The sequence below is a fragment of the Daldinia caldariorum genome (assembly GCF_022478825.1).
Source record: "Daldinia caldariorum strain CBS 122874 unplaced genomic scaffold F4812scaffold_7, whole genome shotgun sequence".
Classification (NCBI taxonomy): Eukaryota; Fungi; Ascomycota; class Sordariomycetes; order Xylariales; family Hypoxylaceae; genus Daldinia; species Daldinia caldariorum.
In genome coordinates, this window is record NW_025953043.1 from 1,114,955 (window position 1) to 1,131,364 (window position 16,410).

Below are 16,410 nucleotides of genomic sequence, written 5' to 3' on the forward strand. Positions count from 1 at the left end.
TAAATAAATAATAAAAGAGAAAAAGAGAGAGACAGATGAAAAGTAAGAAAAGGGGGGGAGCACGGAGAGGTGGCCGACTTTTCGGGTCTGTGATAATGACAGATGATACCTATCTTTCTTGCGTAACATGTGAAGTCGTCGGAGTGGAGATTTGTACTCGGTTCTAAATCAGTTAGTTGAATGGTATTCTCGGTAGGTAATATCAACTTTGCTGGGCCGGTTGTGTTATCATGGAAATTTTGGGCAAGCTTAGGTAGATAGAAGAGACGTGTTTGTGATACTTTAGGTACCTACCTGACATATGGTCTGTCTAAATGATATCAGGTAGAGAGGTATATAATATAATGTAAACCATGATAGGTAATACTTATTCCACCTCCTTTTGCAAAAACTTGATAGGCAAGACATCCTTTTTTTCGTCCAACCCCAAGAATATTAGATTAGATTAAACCTGTACAATATAACAGGCACCTAGCAACTGGCGCTATGCACTGACTGCCCAACAGTATGTAGTACTAGGTAACTTTACCTTACCCATACCATAAATCCTCGTATCGTTAGGTTACCTGGTACCTTTCCGACCAGCCATATCTCCTCTCTCTATATCATACCATCTATATCTCATCACGCCCCCTCCCTCGACCCTTTTTATATATCCTTTTCCTCGCCCTCGCCCTCGCCCTCACCCTCACCCTCACCACTTCCCCCCCTCCTAGCGTTAATAATATCCTCCTCCCTAATCCCGCTCGTATCGCACATACTCCTGAAGATCCCCCCGCGCCTCCACAGCGCCAAGGGGCTGTCGAGCTCGGCGATCTGCCCCGTGCTCATGACGCAGATGCGGTCGTAGCCCACGATCGTCCGCAGCCGGTGCGCGATGCACAGCAGCGTCTTGCCGCGGAACCCCACCGCCATCGTCTCCTGGATCCTCTGGTCCGTCTCGAAGTCCACCGACGATGTCGCCTCGTCGCACACGATGATCTGCGAGCCCCGCACGAGCGCCCGCGCCAGCGCCATCAGCTGCCGCTGGCCGAGCGAGAAGTTCAGCCCGTCCTCCTCCACCACGCTGTCCAGGTGCACGCGCGACGGGTCCTTGTCGTCTATGCTCGCGTCCGCGGGCACCAGGTTGGCCTTGCGGAGCGCCGACCACAGGTCCAGGTCCGTATGCTCGTTAAACGGGTCGAGGTTACTCCGCACCGTCCCCCTGAAGAGCGTCGGGTCTTGCGGGATGATCGCTAGGCGGGAACGCAGATCGTGGAGGCCGATCGTTGAGATGTCGATGCCGTCGATATAGATATGGCCTCCCGAAATCTCGACTAATCTGAACAAAGCCTGGAGAACGCTACTTTTTCCAGCTCCGGTTCTCCCTATAATCCCTATGCGCTCGCCTCCGCTAACATGTAGATCTAGGCCCTTAAGTACCAGAGGCAAATTCGCCCGGTAGCGCATCTCAACTTTATCAAAGATAATCTCGCCTTTCTCCGGCCACGTGGGTCTGACCTCTATTGTGTGTTGAGGGGCTTCCTCTTCCAGCTGAGAGCCGTAGTACTGGACTCGCTCGACAGCGTTCATCCCGTTTTCGACCTCGGCGAGTTGTCTCACGGTGAACTGAAGCATTTGCACGATCGATAGAATATACGATAGGATAAGCCCTCCTATAGACGGGGATACTTCAAATCGCGACGTAATTACCAGAATGCCGACTGTAAATACGAGCGCGTTCCCGATCGTATCCAGGCGCACGGATAACCACCGCTGATTGGAGTAAGTCAGATAGTAGGCCGAATTCATCTCGTTAATGGCGTTTTGAAGATCTCGAAGAAAGCGATTGCTCAACCCATAGGCGCGGATCGAAGCGACTCCGCTCAGCCCTTCCCCGAATTTAGCAAACACAACGGACCGAAGTATGGATTCGAAGCGCTTCACTTCCCTGGCCGACGCTCTGTAGTACGATGCCGCGAAAAAGAAGAGAATAGCAAGTGGAACCAAGGCGATAGCAAAGTAATGGAAGAAGGCGATGATCAGCGCAAATACCGACGTGATCATAGCTAGAGTGAGGAAGTACATCCTCATCGCGTCGGTTAAGGTATTGTCTAGCACGTCTATATCCCTGGAAAATCTATTCGTTATACGGCCGAGGGGCGTAGTGTCGAAAAAAGAGATTGGGGCCCTGAGCGTTCTTGACATCGCTTGCTTGAGAAGAGCTTTGCTAGCATTTGTGCCGAATATGGTCAGTAGAAGAGAAAAGACGAACATCAGTACGGCTTGCAAAGTTCCTAGGCCTGCATAAACGCCGATGTACACCCCCGTGGTCAGGCCAAAATGGTCTGACGTCCAATAGGAAAGCCATAAGCTTGTCATGATGTTGGCGCCCTGAGAAAGTAAGAGCACGGCCAAGGTGAGCGGCGCATTAAGAATGCTGCCGGACGCCTTGATATAATTTTTATAAACGGAAAAGGGGACAGAGGAAACGGCCCTTTCCTCCGTTTGCATCAACCCTGGGCCTCGATCTCGTTTCTTTTTCTTCTTGTTCTCGCTAGTATCTGACGTCTTTTCTTCAGCGGTATCTGATTCGGATTCCTCTTTGGTTTCCTTGGTCTCGGTCGTCTCCATTAGTTGCCTGAACCCTGCGTGGTTTGCCATTAGATTATCGAACGTGTCGATCGCTTGAATCTTGCCGGCTTCCATGAAGATGATTCTATCGCAACGGTTGAGCACCCACAGCTGGTGTGTGGCAAGTATACGACTTTTCCCTTTAAGAAGCCCCAGGATAGCGTGTTCAAGAATATGGCGGCCGACGTGGCTGTCTACCGCGCTGAGAGGGTCGTCCATAAGCACAAGATCGGCGTCGAAGTAGATGGCTCTCGCAATATTTATCCTCTGTCGTTGGCCCCCTGAAGTGGTTAAGCCTCTTTCGCCTATTTCAGTATTATCGCCGTTTGGCCAAGTGTCGAAATCGGGTTGTAGAGCGCAGCTGGTAATAAATAGTATTAGTATATCCTGTACTTGGAAGGTTTGCCCAATGTGACTTACGCTTTCACGACTGCCTTATACCGCTCGCGGTCCATCTCTTTGCCGAAAAGAATATTATCACGGACGGTGGCGTTTTGGATCCAAGCATATTGGGGACAGAAAGCTCGAGATGCTCCCAACGTAACCTCACCTGATGTTTTACGCATCTGGCCGGCAAGTGAGGCAAGCAATGAGCTCTTCCCGCTTCCCACGCTTCCGATTACTGCAACCAACTCATCTCTACCGATTTCGAAATTCAAGTCCTGGAGTTTAAACGGCTCGCGTTCTTCTACAAGCGTACTTGCCGTATCTTCAGCGCCCTCTTGCGAGGAGCCCGTAGTATTATTATTGCCTGCTTTCTGAGCTTTCTTCGTACGTTTTTGCTGAGGACCATTCTTGGCCTTCTTTTCGCCTGGATTCTCAGATTCCTGGGTGGGAGTCCTCTCCCAGGTGAAGGATGCGTTACGCATCTCGATGGCATTCTCCCCGTCATATTTCATGGTAATTTCTTCTTCCTGCTCCTCTGACAGTATAAAATCTTCGATTCTTTTGAGGGAAGACCAAGCGTCCACAGTCTGGCCAATAACCAACGGTAACAAGTTAAGGGGCATTCGCAAGCTGTTGAACAGCGCAAGTGACGAGAAGACTTGTGCAGCTGGAAGCCCGTGGTCTGTGAGCGAGTAGGTGATGAATGAGAGCATAGAAGCGTAGATAGGCAGAGACATGCTGACAGCGTTGATGGCATTTCGAATAGCCAGCAGGACTTGGATAGCATGGATTTCTCGCTTCCGAATGTCACCCAAACGCTTAAGAAAAGCAGCCTCCCACCCGAAGTACTTCACAAAACGGACCGACTGAAGAATCTCCTGCGTTAAGCTTACCCTCTGATCTGTTATCTTGTTAATGGCAGCACGTCGCCTAAATAGCAGACGAACAGCTCTCGTCAGGGCAGGTACTGCCAGTACTAACAATGTGAAGCCGGCCAGAGCACTGTACGTCAAATTAATAAGTAGAACGACGAGCGTGATGATAATAGCGATCGGCGCCGTCCAGATGAGGTGTAGCATCGCATTCGCTTGGTCAACACGATACGTATCGACGCTCATTAAATTAAGAATCTTTCCGTTGCCCCAGCCAGTGCCGTCGCCGGAGATGACTGCTTTATCAGCACCCTCTTTGTCGGTACCCTCTTTACTCCCGGCCCTCGCTCGATTGGAGAGTACCATAGACTTCTCGAATATGAGACTTATGAGAACAGCTCGGCACTGCGCGCCGACCATGCTACCCCGGTATATGTAGTGATTCACCCCTAAAGATTGAAGGATTTGCATGACGGTAACACCGATAACTAGACCTATTCCCGCGCCAATTTTGGGTGGCGGCGAGCCAGTCCGAGATGCGTCCCAGGCCTCCTGTGCGAATTGGATAAGGTAACGCAAAGTGAAGGGAGACATGACCTGGAAAACCGAGGAGCAAAGCTGACAGAAACCAGCGATCCAAAACTCGCGGAAGAAGGTCTCGTGGAGCGCCCGGAGTAGGGGGTATTTGCGACCATGCTTCTTTTGTCTCTCGAACGATTCCCTCACCTTGTCTGTCAGCTTCTCGGCTTCCCTGTTGGGATTGACCAGCCAGAGATCTTTTTGCTCCAGGGGCCGTTTATACCCAACCTAAAGTTCTATCAGTACGGCGAGACCAAGCGGACACGTTTAGCACGAGTTCTTCTTACACTCATTAGAGGGGCCATCCATTGAAATGTGAGCCTACTCAGGAAGCTGGCGTTGTACTCCCTCGAGACTTGGCGCTCCTTGGGGATAGGGGGTATCGAACCCCATCGTAGCGGATTTGGCGTTTTGTACCATGGCTTCTTGGGCACGGGCGCGGAAGCTCTCGAGGTAGTGCGAGTGAACGCGCTCGTATCGGTAGCATAGCTCTGAGTGTGTTTTAATTCCTCGCGGCCGGGCCTTTTCTCATCGGACTCCTCCTCCTCTTTACGAATCTCTTCGCCAGAGACGTCATAGACAGAAAGTGACTCGGAGTCAGTGGGTTTGTTCACACTTGTAAGTGGATCGGCGGGCTTTGTCTCCTTATCTTCAGTTTCATTTGCCATGGTATATGGCTCGGAGGGTGGCTCGGCACTTACTCGCAGAAGCAAAAGCGAGAGCGGCGTTACCTAAGTTATAAGATGCAAATATGTATAAGTGAGCCCTGTTGCACAACCTCCGTGAAACGTGGATAAGGTCTTCAAGCTTGTTGTTTTATAACTTGTTTTTGTTTCGTCTATGGAGGAAATATGAAGCACCGATTGCGGATGAGTTTGGGGAGAACGGAATAGCGAATGGTGAATAGAGAATAGTAAGGTAGTAATCTGATATTATTAAAAGTAGAAATGATAATGAGCGGCAAATCAATGGGGGTGCCTGGCTGGTAGTATATTAATAACCAACTTGAGTGGTAACTCCTTACACAACTACAACTATTTACCTTAGGCACCTTAGTTCAACTAGACTAATAAATAAGATTAGACAAGCTGAAGGCTACCTAGACAGGTTATGTAAGTGAGTTGACAAGGAGGAGTTGAATCGGATGGAATAAAAAAAGTCGAGATTGGATTTCTAACCTTTCTAACTAACGTGTTAATCAGCCGGGGAGAAGGGCCGTTTTAGTACGTATGCTAGGTATGACGCTTTGATAAACTCCAACCTGTAAAGAGCTAACGGGAAGGTCCTATACAGGTAGTATACCACACTAATGTACGGAATATGCATACAATACATATCTTTCTTACCTTATGTACACGACCTTGTCTGAATGTAGTACAACATTATGTACCATTGTATAAGTAATTACTAGTTACTACCTAGATACCATGATCAAGTATGGAAGTTAGTACTTTACCTCCTTTACGTTAGGTAGTTGCCTCTTTAAATTAACGTCAACCACAAGTTAGCGGTCCAACACCATATATAACTTAAAACTAACAAATTTCAAAAATTCATAACTTTACGAATTTTACATATTAAAATCCCAAATTAAAATATGTTATATTTAATTATGATTAGAAAGTATAGAAAAATTAGGAAAAATCTTATATTATTATTATATAAGTTATAAAAATATAAATATTTTTAAATTTTTATTTAGTTTTTTAATTTTAATTAATTTAATAAAATACTATGAAAATTATAAAAAATATTTTCATTATATTAATATAAATAATTATTTAAATTTGAAAACCGAATTTTAATAGGAATTTTTCTCATTAAAGTGCACGGTTACGCACAGACGTATTTTGTATGTATTTTCCGTGGACCGCTGACTTGTGGTTTACGTTATCACTTTTATCAACTTTAGACTTATACGCACGTTGAAATCCGAACAGACCCCCGGTCCTTCGGGATTGAGTTTACGAGCCGTTGCTTTCCAAATCCGAACCAATCCCGGCAGTTATACAAACAACCCCTATGCATTCCGTACATACGAGTCGTAACATCATCTAGAGATAGTGATAGCGGATATTACTTTGCATGACATACATACCTACGTACCTTAACAAACCGCGAATTAGGAATTGATTTGCGAGAGAAAATGCAGTCATCATATCGGTCAAGATACATAATAGCTTTTAATAGATAAATTAACCTTTACCAAAACCCGCGCCGTTCCAATCCGAATCCCGGGTGGCCTCGACAGCTTCAAACGAACCAATGGGTCTAGCTAGGCAGGTAGTTTATTACGTTGGGAAAACTTTTTTTTTTCCTCTTTATACGGCGTAATATTACGAACGAATGGTACCGAACTAGTCAAGTTACGTTTCACTCGTTCCGTGGAAGAACACTCTTTATTAGTTGATGAGATGAGGCTACACAGCAGCGCTATAGCACTAAAGCACCTGAATTTTTTTAAATTTTTTTTTTAAGAAAATAAGCTTTTTTCTCCCCCCTTTCGGACCCGCCCCGTCGATCGGTCGCCTTAATAACGCCGTATCCGCGTCTGCGGTCCCAACGGCCTAGGCTAGGCCCTCGCACTGGCCAGCGGAGTTGGCGAACGAACTTTTGTAATTACCTACCTGGCAAATAGCCTGGCCTGGTAGCTGCCCACTGGCTCTAATCAGAATTGCTGATTTATAATCCAGCTCGACGACGACCCGCCAAGGTTAGGTAACGAGATAAATACGTACGCAACTTTTGCTTTCCGTCGTTCGTATACCCATGTTGCGAGAAGGATTACAAATGGCAACATACGGGCTATTTTTTATCTTATGCTAGGTATGCTGTGGCCATTTTGCGTAATCAAAGTAACGTGATTCAACATGCGCACCTTAGGTTAGGTAGGTAGTTGGATATCATGTCCTACGGTGCCATTCCCGCTATTCCCTAAGGCAATATAAATTTGGTAGAACTTCGATCTTGTATAACTCCGGAAGAAGTTTTTTTTTTTTTTTTTTTTTTTTTTTTTTTTTTGGTCCTGGGTACCTAATGTACGAAGCAAGAGCCGCAACGGTACACAGCGTAAAAAGCCGACTGCTATTCTAACCACCATCAACCTAACCGTGTCTCATAGCCGAGACATGATTCACTTGGCTGTCGAATCGCACAACACCTACACATATAGATAGAGGTAGGTATGCATGTGCAAACAATAGTTATTGAAAGACACCAACACTGAATATATGCATCTAACTTACATCAACTCTTCCTGCAGACTTCAGCTCCAAATCGCAAGACATAGTAGAGCGCCTGGTGACTTATAGAGGGGCTTTGCATCCGTTAAAATAAATCATAACTGGAAGGTTGCCTAATAATACAATTGTCGATATTTGTTAAGAAACATCGCACTACTTAGGTAGGTACTCATCACTCACATCACCCACATTGAAAACCCCCAGAAGAAAAAAAAGGAGTTATTAAGACATGCTTCTTTCTTTTCTTCTTAATCCCCCCTTTTTTAATCTCGCATAGGAGATATTATCATTTTAAAACATGGAAAACACATTGTTTAGCTAGCTAGCTCTTTCATTTAGTCCTCCTCCCTCCCTGCTTCCATTCCGCCCCCCTTGAAAACCATCCTTTTTTCCGTTAATCTCCTAAGTGTATTGTACAAGCGTTTCTGCTGGGAGGGCCATAGCCATACCAAAAAACCCGTCGAAAGACGACGTAGAACAAACATTGCAAAATAATGCGTGGTCGTCGGCTGCGAATGATCGATCCGTATTGATCAGCCGTGTCGAGATAAATAAATAATTCCGATTGCCTCAAGAACATTATGAACTATCCGTACCATCCGAGCCATCAAGTCCAAGTAACGCCTTGCCGATATTATCGATGTCCTCGGAATCATCCTTACCCTCTCCCTCTCCCTCTCCCTCTCCCTCGCCTTCCTCGCCGCCGCTGCCGATGCCTAGGAGTTCTTTCTCCATCGCGTCTAGATCGTCTACGTCTTCCATTGTAACATCACCGTTGGTGTTGCCATTTTGCTTGGCCTTGATTCTATCCGCCTTCTCCGGGCTGCCATTCCTGTCATGTTGCCCGTGATGGTTTGACGAGGCGTAATCGGATGGCGGGCCTGCGATACGTTTCTTGGTCGTAGACACGATACCTAATTCGGGTCGACCATCCCAGCGTCGGAGCCGACGGTCAGTTCTTCTTAGTGCCGCCGCGTACGATGCGAACTCTTCGCCAAAGTCGTCGTCTTCTTGATGAAGCTGGCAGAGACCGCCAAAACCTCGATCTATGAAGAGTTGCCTGTGCTCCCTATGAGACATATATTCTTCTTCGTCACTGTCTACTAGAGCATCCTTCATGGCGGCTAGACGGCGCTTAGCACGTATGATGGCACCTTCTTGTCGTCGCACCTTTCGTGCGCGGTGATGTTGCTTCCGTAGCCCGCGGCCGAGAATATGCTCAACTCGCTGACTTCGGTTTCGCTCTACTGCTAGCTGGTGTGCCGTAGGAGGGCGCGGTTTTCTGGGAACTATCCCCTCAATGACGTGGGATCCAGGCCCGGCGGGGGACGAACCGTCGAATATCAAATTCTTTAAAGACGCTCCGCCCCGTCGTCCGGTACTGTTGATACCAAGGCGCGATAAGGCTCTTGGTGGTGGAGTGGATCGTATGCTATCCATATCCGACTCGTGCTTCGATGGGCGTATCCGAGGGAGGATAGCCGCCGTCGGTCCTTCGTCGGCCAAGACACGTCCCCTAGAGCCGCGCTTGTTCTGATGATCTGCTAAGTATGCTTGATCCGCCGCTATAATTTTGGCTCTGTGATTTTGCTTCTCACGACCAAACTCGATCTCTTCTTGTGGGTCGATATTCTCGCGATCCTCTTCTTCCGGCGTCATTTCTTCCATCCGCGGGACACCCTGATTTGCTACTTCGGTGCCGTAGTCGACACCGGGACCAAACGGATTCTCTTCGCAGCCTTCCTCGGTGAAGTCCGACTCGAGATAGAACCACATTAGCCATAGGAATGCTCTTGCGCGGGACTTGCTCGTATAATTCGTCTTCATGATCAAGTCGTGGAATTCACCGCCAGGAGGAAAATGCAATTCCGCAATATAGGATGCTTGTTGGCAGATGAGAAAGATGAGGTTCACCGGGTTCGATCGAGGAGGGTCCTTTCCTTTAAATTCGCCCAACTCGTGCGGCTCCGGTCTATCCTCAGCGGCACCTTTCAAGATAGATTTCAGCCTTGGCGCATCTTGAAGCTGTTTGTATGCTGATGCGTCTTGATGAGCTTGTAAGGACGGGATAGCGTGATATGTTCGTAGCTGGGCTCGCATTTCGGGAAAAACTAAAGAAATATCGTCAGCGATAGCCATGAAGTTAGGCTGCAGGAGTGACATTACAGTTTAGCGTCGTGTTCATGCGGCCCACGTTAACCAGCAAACACACCATGGCCATGCTCTTCGCGGCCTCCCTGTCACTAAGTAGTTTATCCCTGAGGACCTTGCTTGTCTTGCTGCTTCTGGCCATCGTGTCAATGTATAAATCGGCAAAGCTCTGCTTCTCCTTGCCGTCTCCTATGGGTTCGTAGCTATTTGTAAAGACTTTTCTATCGTCATCGAAAACAGCCTTCAGAAAGTCGTATTGGATATCTCTTCTCCATAGCGGTTCTCCATCCTCCTTTTTCAGATGTCTGATCTTTCCCACAGTAGGAAACGAGGATGAGGCTGCACCGCCGGTGGATTTATTCTTGGGTCGCTTGCTGCTATGTCCGGATTCGGACCTGATGATGCTGGCCTCGAGGTTGTCGCCGGGGGTACTATCCCTTCGGACGGTGCTGGATGCGCGTGACCAGCGGTTCGGCTCTGGTGATCCATCCCTTGAAGCCATTGCGAATTTCGTAAGGTGATGGAATGGATGTAGGCTGTTGATTTGATGAATAAATGAGAAAGGTAGTGTAGGTTGATCTTGTACAACGACAAGCCGGTGAGAAATTTTATGGTAGAGGTTTAAGGAACGTAAAGAAATAAGAAATGCCTTCAATTAAGGCAATGAGTTGCCGGACTATCGTTTAGGCATTATTGAATTGGAAGTGTGAAAGTAGAGTTTTTGGAGATAGAAATGACAAAGCCTTGCAATGCAGGGAATGCTAAAGTCGAAGGGACAAAGTTGCGAAAAAGAAGAGGAAAAGGAAAAAAAACTGTGTTGGAAGCGAAAGTTGCTCACGGCGTACCTGCTCACGTCGCGTCACCTTATTTGGAGAGGTATGTAAGTACCTAACCTTGCATCCCTAAAAGTTACTGGACGCCGGTTGCTTTAGCAGTCTGGTAGGAGGTACGTAACGTATCGCATTGAGGTATCGTACCTAAGGCTACCTAGGTACCTAGTACCTAACCTAATCGCATTAATTAAATGATGCATCGCAGTGGGGCCATACATGTTAAAGACATGATAAACCGGATTTCTAGCCACAGTATGGACGCCACAAAAAGCTAGTTTAATACCTGTCATCGAACGTTATTCATCTACATTAAAAGCCGTTATACCATAGTCGTAAACTAGGGAGAACTATTAAATATTTTATAATTCACGTCACTAAAAAGACAAATTGAACTTATTCACGATGCGTTGCTAGTTGCAAATTAAAGAAGAACTTTTTTTTATTTGGAAGTTCTCAGTCCGTCGTAGATGGATCCTTTTAAACGGACCACCACAGCGCGAAGAACCTCAAAGGGCCTGAAAGCGTCTCAGCCAATGTCTGCGACAGCATTACCATTGGTGGCAGATTCCAGAACTACTACCTACTCTCCTAAAACTTTGGAGAGATCTGGAGCCTATGCCTGCTCACCGAGACGCCGTTTTTTGTTGCTCGATCCACCGAAGATTACCATTCTATGTTCATTGCCCTCTATTTGGTTCCCTCGCTATGGCGAGCCTTCTTCGAGTAAGTGCCCTACCAACCAGAGAACCGAGAAATCCACTTTTGTCTATGAATATGCTATCAACACAGTTCCACGGCCATGCGAAAACGCATTACCCCATTCTATGGGAAAGAAAAACGAGAAAATAATCTCGGCCGGCTTCCAAAAGGCAAATGCGGGGTACATCGAAGCGGAAGATCGTCATCGTCGTAAGGGGTCGCCGCGTCTGTAGCACGGCACTACTCTCTAAGTGATGAATATCCCCGAAGGGTGCTTGGTCAAGGTACTGATTTGACCTCCAAACGTCTCACGTAGCTGCTCGCATATGCCCCCTCGCAGTCTTCTATGGGTATCAAGTTGTGAGGAGAGCAGCCGAAATAAAGACAGATGCCATCTATCGTATGCCAGAGTCCTATCACATAGAACTCGTATCTGCCGATCCAGATTGGAGGCTGGAAAGTCGGATATGCCGTAGAAAGGAGTATGTCGAGGGAAGTGTCGAAATGTCGAGTAAAAAAAAAAAAGAAAAGAAAAAAGACCTTGCGTAACTCGATTGAGAACATGAAAAAGAAAACAGAATATGAGTCCGTGAAATCTATGTACCGCGTTGCAAATGTGCCCATTCCGTCTCCGCATGCGGTTTGCGGAATAGAGGGAATATGTCGGCGCGCCTGTCGATATCATCAGTTTACCACCAGGAAGCCTGGCCGCCTGGCCCGCCAGGGTTGCCGTAGCTACCACCACCATAGCCTGGGCCGCCACCGCTGTAGCCGCCGCCATAACCTTGGCTGGGAGGAGCATTGTAACCACTACCACTGCCACCACCGTAGCCGCTGGACTGCTGAGGGCCACCGAAGCCGCCACCACCGCCGCTGCTGCCGTTGAAACCACCGCCGCCGCCGCCACCACCTCCGAATTTTCGGAAATCACGGTTTGCACTCTGGCCACGGCCGCGGCCACCACCAGATCGTCCACCACGGCCACCGCCGTAGGAGCTTTCCCGAGCAATGGTCTCAAGGAAAGCAGGAACCTCTTGGTTCGCCTCCTTCAAGAGCTCAATAAGATCTCGTACCACACCCCGGTTACCCCGGTTGAAGAATGCTGTCGAGTGACCTGTATTACCCGCACGACCAGTACGACCAATTCGGTGGACATAGTCATCAATATCAGTAGGAAGATCGTAGTTGACGACGTGGGTAACGTTAGGAATATCCAAGCCACGTGCAGCAACAGCAGTAGCAACTAGGATAGGACATCGTCCATTTCGGAACATTTCCAAAGCACGTTCACGTTCGCGCTGTGTACGGTCACCGTGGATCGACGTGGCGGGGAAGTTCTGGTTGATTAAGAAGTCAGACAGAGAGTCTGCCATGCGCTTTGTCTCGACAAAGATTAGGGTGAGACCGCCGCCGTGAGTGTGTAAAATATCTAGTAGGACAGAACGCTTGTCGGTGTCCTCAACATATTCGACCTTCTGGGTGATGTTCTCAGAGGTAGAACCCACACGTCCAACTGAAAGGAACACGTAATCCTTGAGGAAATCACGAGCAAGCATCTGAATATCTCGCGGGAAGGTGGCCGAAAACATAAGAGTTTGTCGGTTCTGGACACCAGGCATATCTTCGCCTTCAACAATGCGACGAATCTGAGGCTCGAAACCCATATCCAGCATACGATCGGCCTCATCGAGAACCAGATACTTGATGTTTTGGAGAGAGATGCGACCTCGCTCGATGAGATCGACAAGACGACCAGGTGTAGCAACCAGGAGATCGCAGCCACGCTCAATCTGGCGAAGCTGGGAGCCTATGTCAGCACCACCGTACACCACGCAGGGTCGGACCCAGGATCGATAGGCAAATTTGCGAGCTTCGTCGTAAATCTGAGAGACCAGTTCACGAGTTGGAGCAAGAATAAGAGACGTGGGATAAGCCTTGCGCTGACGACCGTAACCACCACCGGGGGCGCCGGCAGGCACGGGAGAAGGGCCGGTAAGGAAAGCCTGAGAGAGGATGGGGAAAAGGAAACCACCAGTCTTTCCAGAACCAGTCTGGGCACAAGCCATCAGATCTCGTCCACCCATAACAATGGGGATCGAGTACTTCTGAACGGGGGTAGGAACTTTGTAGTGAGCAAGCTCGATGTTGCGGATTAGGTGGTCATCCAGCGGGGGGTTGCTGAAAGTAAGAACCGGCTCGGGAACGTCATGGCCAGAAGCCTCGACTGGGATGTCATCGTACTTCTCGAAGTTGATACCAGTGTGCTGCTTGGAAGGGTCATCCGGGGTACCGAATAACTCACGCTCCATGCGGGGGTTCGGGGGGCCAGGAATGTGCTTGCCGTCGCGCCATTGTCCATCACCAGAACCTCGAGCGTAACCGCCGCCGCCTCCACCACCGCTGCCTCCACCAGTAGCAGGGTTGCCATAAGCATTACGGTCGAATTGTCGGTTATTCCAATTTTGACGCGGTTGCTGCTGCTGCTGCTGCTGCGGCGGCGGTTGCTGCTGTTGAGGAGGAGGGTAGTCGGGACCGGCTCCCCATCCACCAGGAGCGGGTCTAGCATCGAAGCTGTTGTTACTATAGATGCGATGTTAGCAAATACTCAATTCCTCTTCAGTCGATTTTTGGACGGCGATAAGATGTTGGTAAGGTGTGTAATCATATGTAAGCACAATAATGAAGAAAGAATTACTTACCCAGCCCACGCACTGCTGTTGAGACCGTTCATGTTAGGAGGAGGACCGCCAGCGCCCACGGGACCGTTAGCAGGGCCACCAACCTTGCCTCGCATGTGAGGCGGGATGTAAGAGCGAGGAGCCGAAGCCTGCTGCTGGTCGCCCAGGCTCAAGCCGCCCATGTTAAGTTGATCAGCCATATTGACGTGTCGTTTGACAGATGGTAGATGCAATAGTTTGATGTACGTTTGTATATGTGTTTGCCGAAGAAAATTTTCTCGTACGGAACCCAGCCGATTAATTCTCTCTCAAAAGAACGAACGAGTTCAGAAGAAGAGAAAGATGAGGCGAGATAAGGCAGTAGTACGGCAGAGTTTTTTTTTAGTTTTTTTTATAAGAAAAAAAAATTAAAACCTGAGGTCGCCGAGATGAGCCCACAAAGACGGTATTAATTGGCGGTAGAAAAGGAAACTACGACGATATGCACCTTCTCTCTCAATATTAAGAGACTCAAAAATGCAGGGTCGTTGCTCAGAGTCGATGTATGAACCTGTAAATGGCCACACACCAAAGTCTAGTAATAGAAGCCTTCCGAGAAAATCCCTTAAGAAAAGAAAGTAAAATCAGATCTTTTCAAGGAAAGAGAAGGCCCTAAACGGAAGAGAAAAAAAACACAGAATGCTTTTTCAGGGGAGGGGGGGGGGATGTGATTATGCCGTGTGTTTGAGGGTTGGGTATGGCAAAGGGATTGTGGGGGAGAAGAAGAATCAGATCAGATGAAAAAAAATTCAGGAAGTTTTGAAGTTGTGTCGAAAATCGAGAACGCGTTAGCGCTGGGTCCGTGACTAAAGTACCTAGACTAACCTGGGTAGGTACGCCGCCACCGCAGTTACCAATAGCAGTGGACTTGTGATGGAGATGGGGGCAACTATTCGGTATCGATATGCCTGAAGGGGAAATTGTTAGCAATTATATGCAATTACAACGTGAGCAGTATTACGGAAAGTGGGATGTCAGCTAACGTTATCAAGTAATTGGGGGATACCTAACTGGGAAAGTAATAACAGGTACCTTCGGTACTTAAGCAATTGCCCCCGGTGTATCCTGGCTGCTTGCATGCTACAGCGTCTATTTTACATTCTATATTGTACATTACATTCTATGACTGCAATGCATGCTCTCCCTTCCTGGGTTGGGAAACTGCGACAGTTTTTATTTCCTTCGCCTCCCTTTGTGAGGTAGGAGCACTGCCCTGTAGCCCTAGAGCCCTCGGACTCTGGAGCAAATGAAAACTTGGGGGTTTTGCATTTTGCAAATAGTTGAGAGGCTCCACCCAGATCGGTTAGAATACCACCTTTACTGCAAGTCTGCAGCGCCTTTAACCCAAATCTCTACCAAGTCTTACTCGGAAAACTTCGTTACTACGTACAACCTTAGATTGCTTAATCATGCAACAGGTTCTGTTTGGTCAAGTTCCTGCTAGGAGAAGATTTGCTACGTAATAGAGCCGTCTCGGATATTCCAGAAGTCATTATTTTGTTCTAGTTAGTGAACTACGTAGGTAGGTACCTACTAGGAGGTAGTTAAACTAACTAACTAATATGAACAAGTATAAAAAGAATAACTGACTCTACGTACCTCTTACTCAAAATCAATATCTCAATACGTTCCAGTGGCGATGAGTAACATGATCAATCATTACTATGTAACTTGATCATTTTTCACCCCGTGGAGTGAACACCTTTTTGTATCAAACTGACTCTCGGTATGGTCCGATGGGGGAACACTCATCACACCCTTTCTTTACTTTATAATGCTTCTGGCTGACTTTTCGCCCAACCCGCCCAACCCTTTCCCTCTCAGCCTACTGTTATATCCGTTATATGAGATATAGCAAAGCGTACCTGGTTAAAGGTACACGTTGCTATTTGTTAGGCAATTCGATGATGTGTGCCTGATTTCATGTCGCCAAAGTCCCGGGTCTGCAAACCCAAGACAACCATAGAACCAAAAACACGGCCCCCCTGAGCAGCCCTTAGTTGCGACTTTTTTTTTTTTTTTTTTTTTTGTTTTTCAAGATGCTGCCATACATACCTAGGTAGGCACCTAGGTAGATACGTAATAGGGTTTGGTGGATCTTCAGCTGCCGTTATACGCATTATACGACCAAACCATAACCCAAATTGCAGATTTTGGACGTTTTAAGCATTCTTGTCGCGAACTAAGATTTACAGCATAAGCATACTACGTAAGCATACCCGTACCGTAGTTAGCGATAAGGCTTGGAGCTTCTTCTACATAGTATAGCACAGACAAGCGACGTTCACTAACCCATTGGCGGTTAGTAGGGAAGGGC

At 47.7% G+C, this 16,410-nt stretch overlaps 4 protein-coding genes across 4 annotated transcripts; 1 reads left to right on the top strand and 3 right to left on the bottom strand.

Annotated features, from left to right (window-relative positions):
* Positions 1-388: 388 nt before the first annotated feature.
* Positions 389-5,676, bottom strand: F4812DRAFT_370350 (P-loop containing nucleoside triphosphate hydrolase protein). The gene is made up of 3 exons (XM_047931920.1): positions 4,739-5,676; positions 3,034-4,679; positions 389-2,974 (listed from the first exon to the last, which is right to left on the bottom strand). Exons 1-3 carry the CDS (start codon positions 5,117-5,119, stop codon positions 649-651), a joined length of 4,353 nt encoding a protein of 1,450 aa, XP_047790794.1. The 5' UTR covers positions 5,120-5,676; the 3' UTR covers positions 389-648.
* Positions 5,677-7,641: 1,965 nt separating this feature from the next.
* On the bottom strand, positions 7,642-10,461 carry F4812DRAFT_370391 (uncharacterized protein). The gene is made up of 2 exons (XM_047931921.1): positions 9,860-10,461; positions 7,642-9,804 (listed from the first exon to the last, which is right to left on the bottom strand). The coding sequence occupies exons 1-2, from the start codon at positions 10,344-10,346 to the stop codon at positions 8,273-8,275; spliced, it is 2,019 nt and encodes a 672-aa protein (XP_047790795.1). The 5' UTR covers positions 10,347-10,461; the 3' UTR covers positions 7,642-8,272.
* Positions 10,462-11,006: 545 nt separating this feature from the next.
* F4812DRAFT_370398 (uncharacterized protein) lies at positions 11,007-11,837 on the top strand. Its single transcript, XM_047931922.1, has one exon. The coding sequence runs from the start codon at positions 11,145-11,147 to the stop codon at positions 11,607-11,609; it is 465 nt and encodes a 154-aa protein (XP_047790796.1). The 5' UTR covers positions 11,007-11,144; the 3' UTR covers positions 11,610-11,837.
* An 11-nt stretch (positions 11,838-11,848) lies between these two features.
* F4812DRAFT_370406 (P-loop containing nucleoside triphosphate hydrolase protein) lies at positions 11,849-14,610 on the bottom strand. Its single transcript, XM_047931923.1, has 2 exons — positions 14,076-14,610; positions 11,849-13,956 (listed from the first exon to the last, which is right to left on the bottom strand). Exons 1-2 carry the CDS (start codon positions 14,252-14,254, stop codon positions 12,066-12,068), a joined length of 2,070 nt encoding a protein of 689 aa, XP_047790797.1. The 5' UTR covers positions 14,255-14,610; the 3' UTR covers positions 11,849-12,065.
* Between the last annotated feature and the right edge of the window lie 1,800 nt (positions 14,611-16,410).

Excerpts from the sequence above, each read along its gene's own strand:
- F4812DRAFT_370391 (XM_047931921.1), bottom strand. The coding sequence starts at position 10,346 with ATGGCTTCAAGGGATGGATCACCAGAGCCGAACCGCTGGTCACGCGCA. Across the intron at positions 9,805-9,859 it reads CATGAACACGACGCTAAACT|TTTTTCCCGAAATGCGAGCC; the intron begins GTAATGTCACTC and ends ATATTTCTTTAG.
- F4812DRAFT_370406 (XM_047931923.1), bottom strand. The coding sequence starts at position 14,254 with ATGGCTGATCAACTTAACATGGGCGGCTTGAGCCTGGGCGACCAGCAG. Across the intron at positions 13,957-14,075 it reads AACAGCAGTGCGTGGGCTGG|TAACAACAGCTTCGATGCTA; the intron begins GTAAGTAATTCT and ends TCGCATCTATAG.
- F4812DRAFT_370398 (XM_047931922.1), top strand. The coding sequence starts at position 11,145 with ATGGATCCTTTTAAACGGACCACCACAGCGCGAAGAACCTCAAAGGGC.
- F4812DRAFT_370350 (XM_047931920.1), bottom strand. The coding sequence starts at position 5,119 with ATGGCAAATGAAACTGAAGATAAGGAGACAAAGCCCGCCGATCCACTT. Across the intron at positions 4,680-4,738 it reads GGATGGCCCCTCTAATGAGT|GTTGGGTATAAACGGCCCCT; the intron begins GTAAGAAGAACT and ends ATAGAACTTTAG. Across the intron at positions 2,975-3,033 it reads TATAAGGCAGTCGTGAAAGC|CTGCGCTCTACAACCCGATT; the intron begins GTAAGTCACATT and ends ATTTATTACCAG.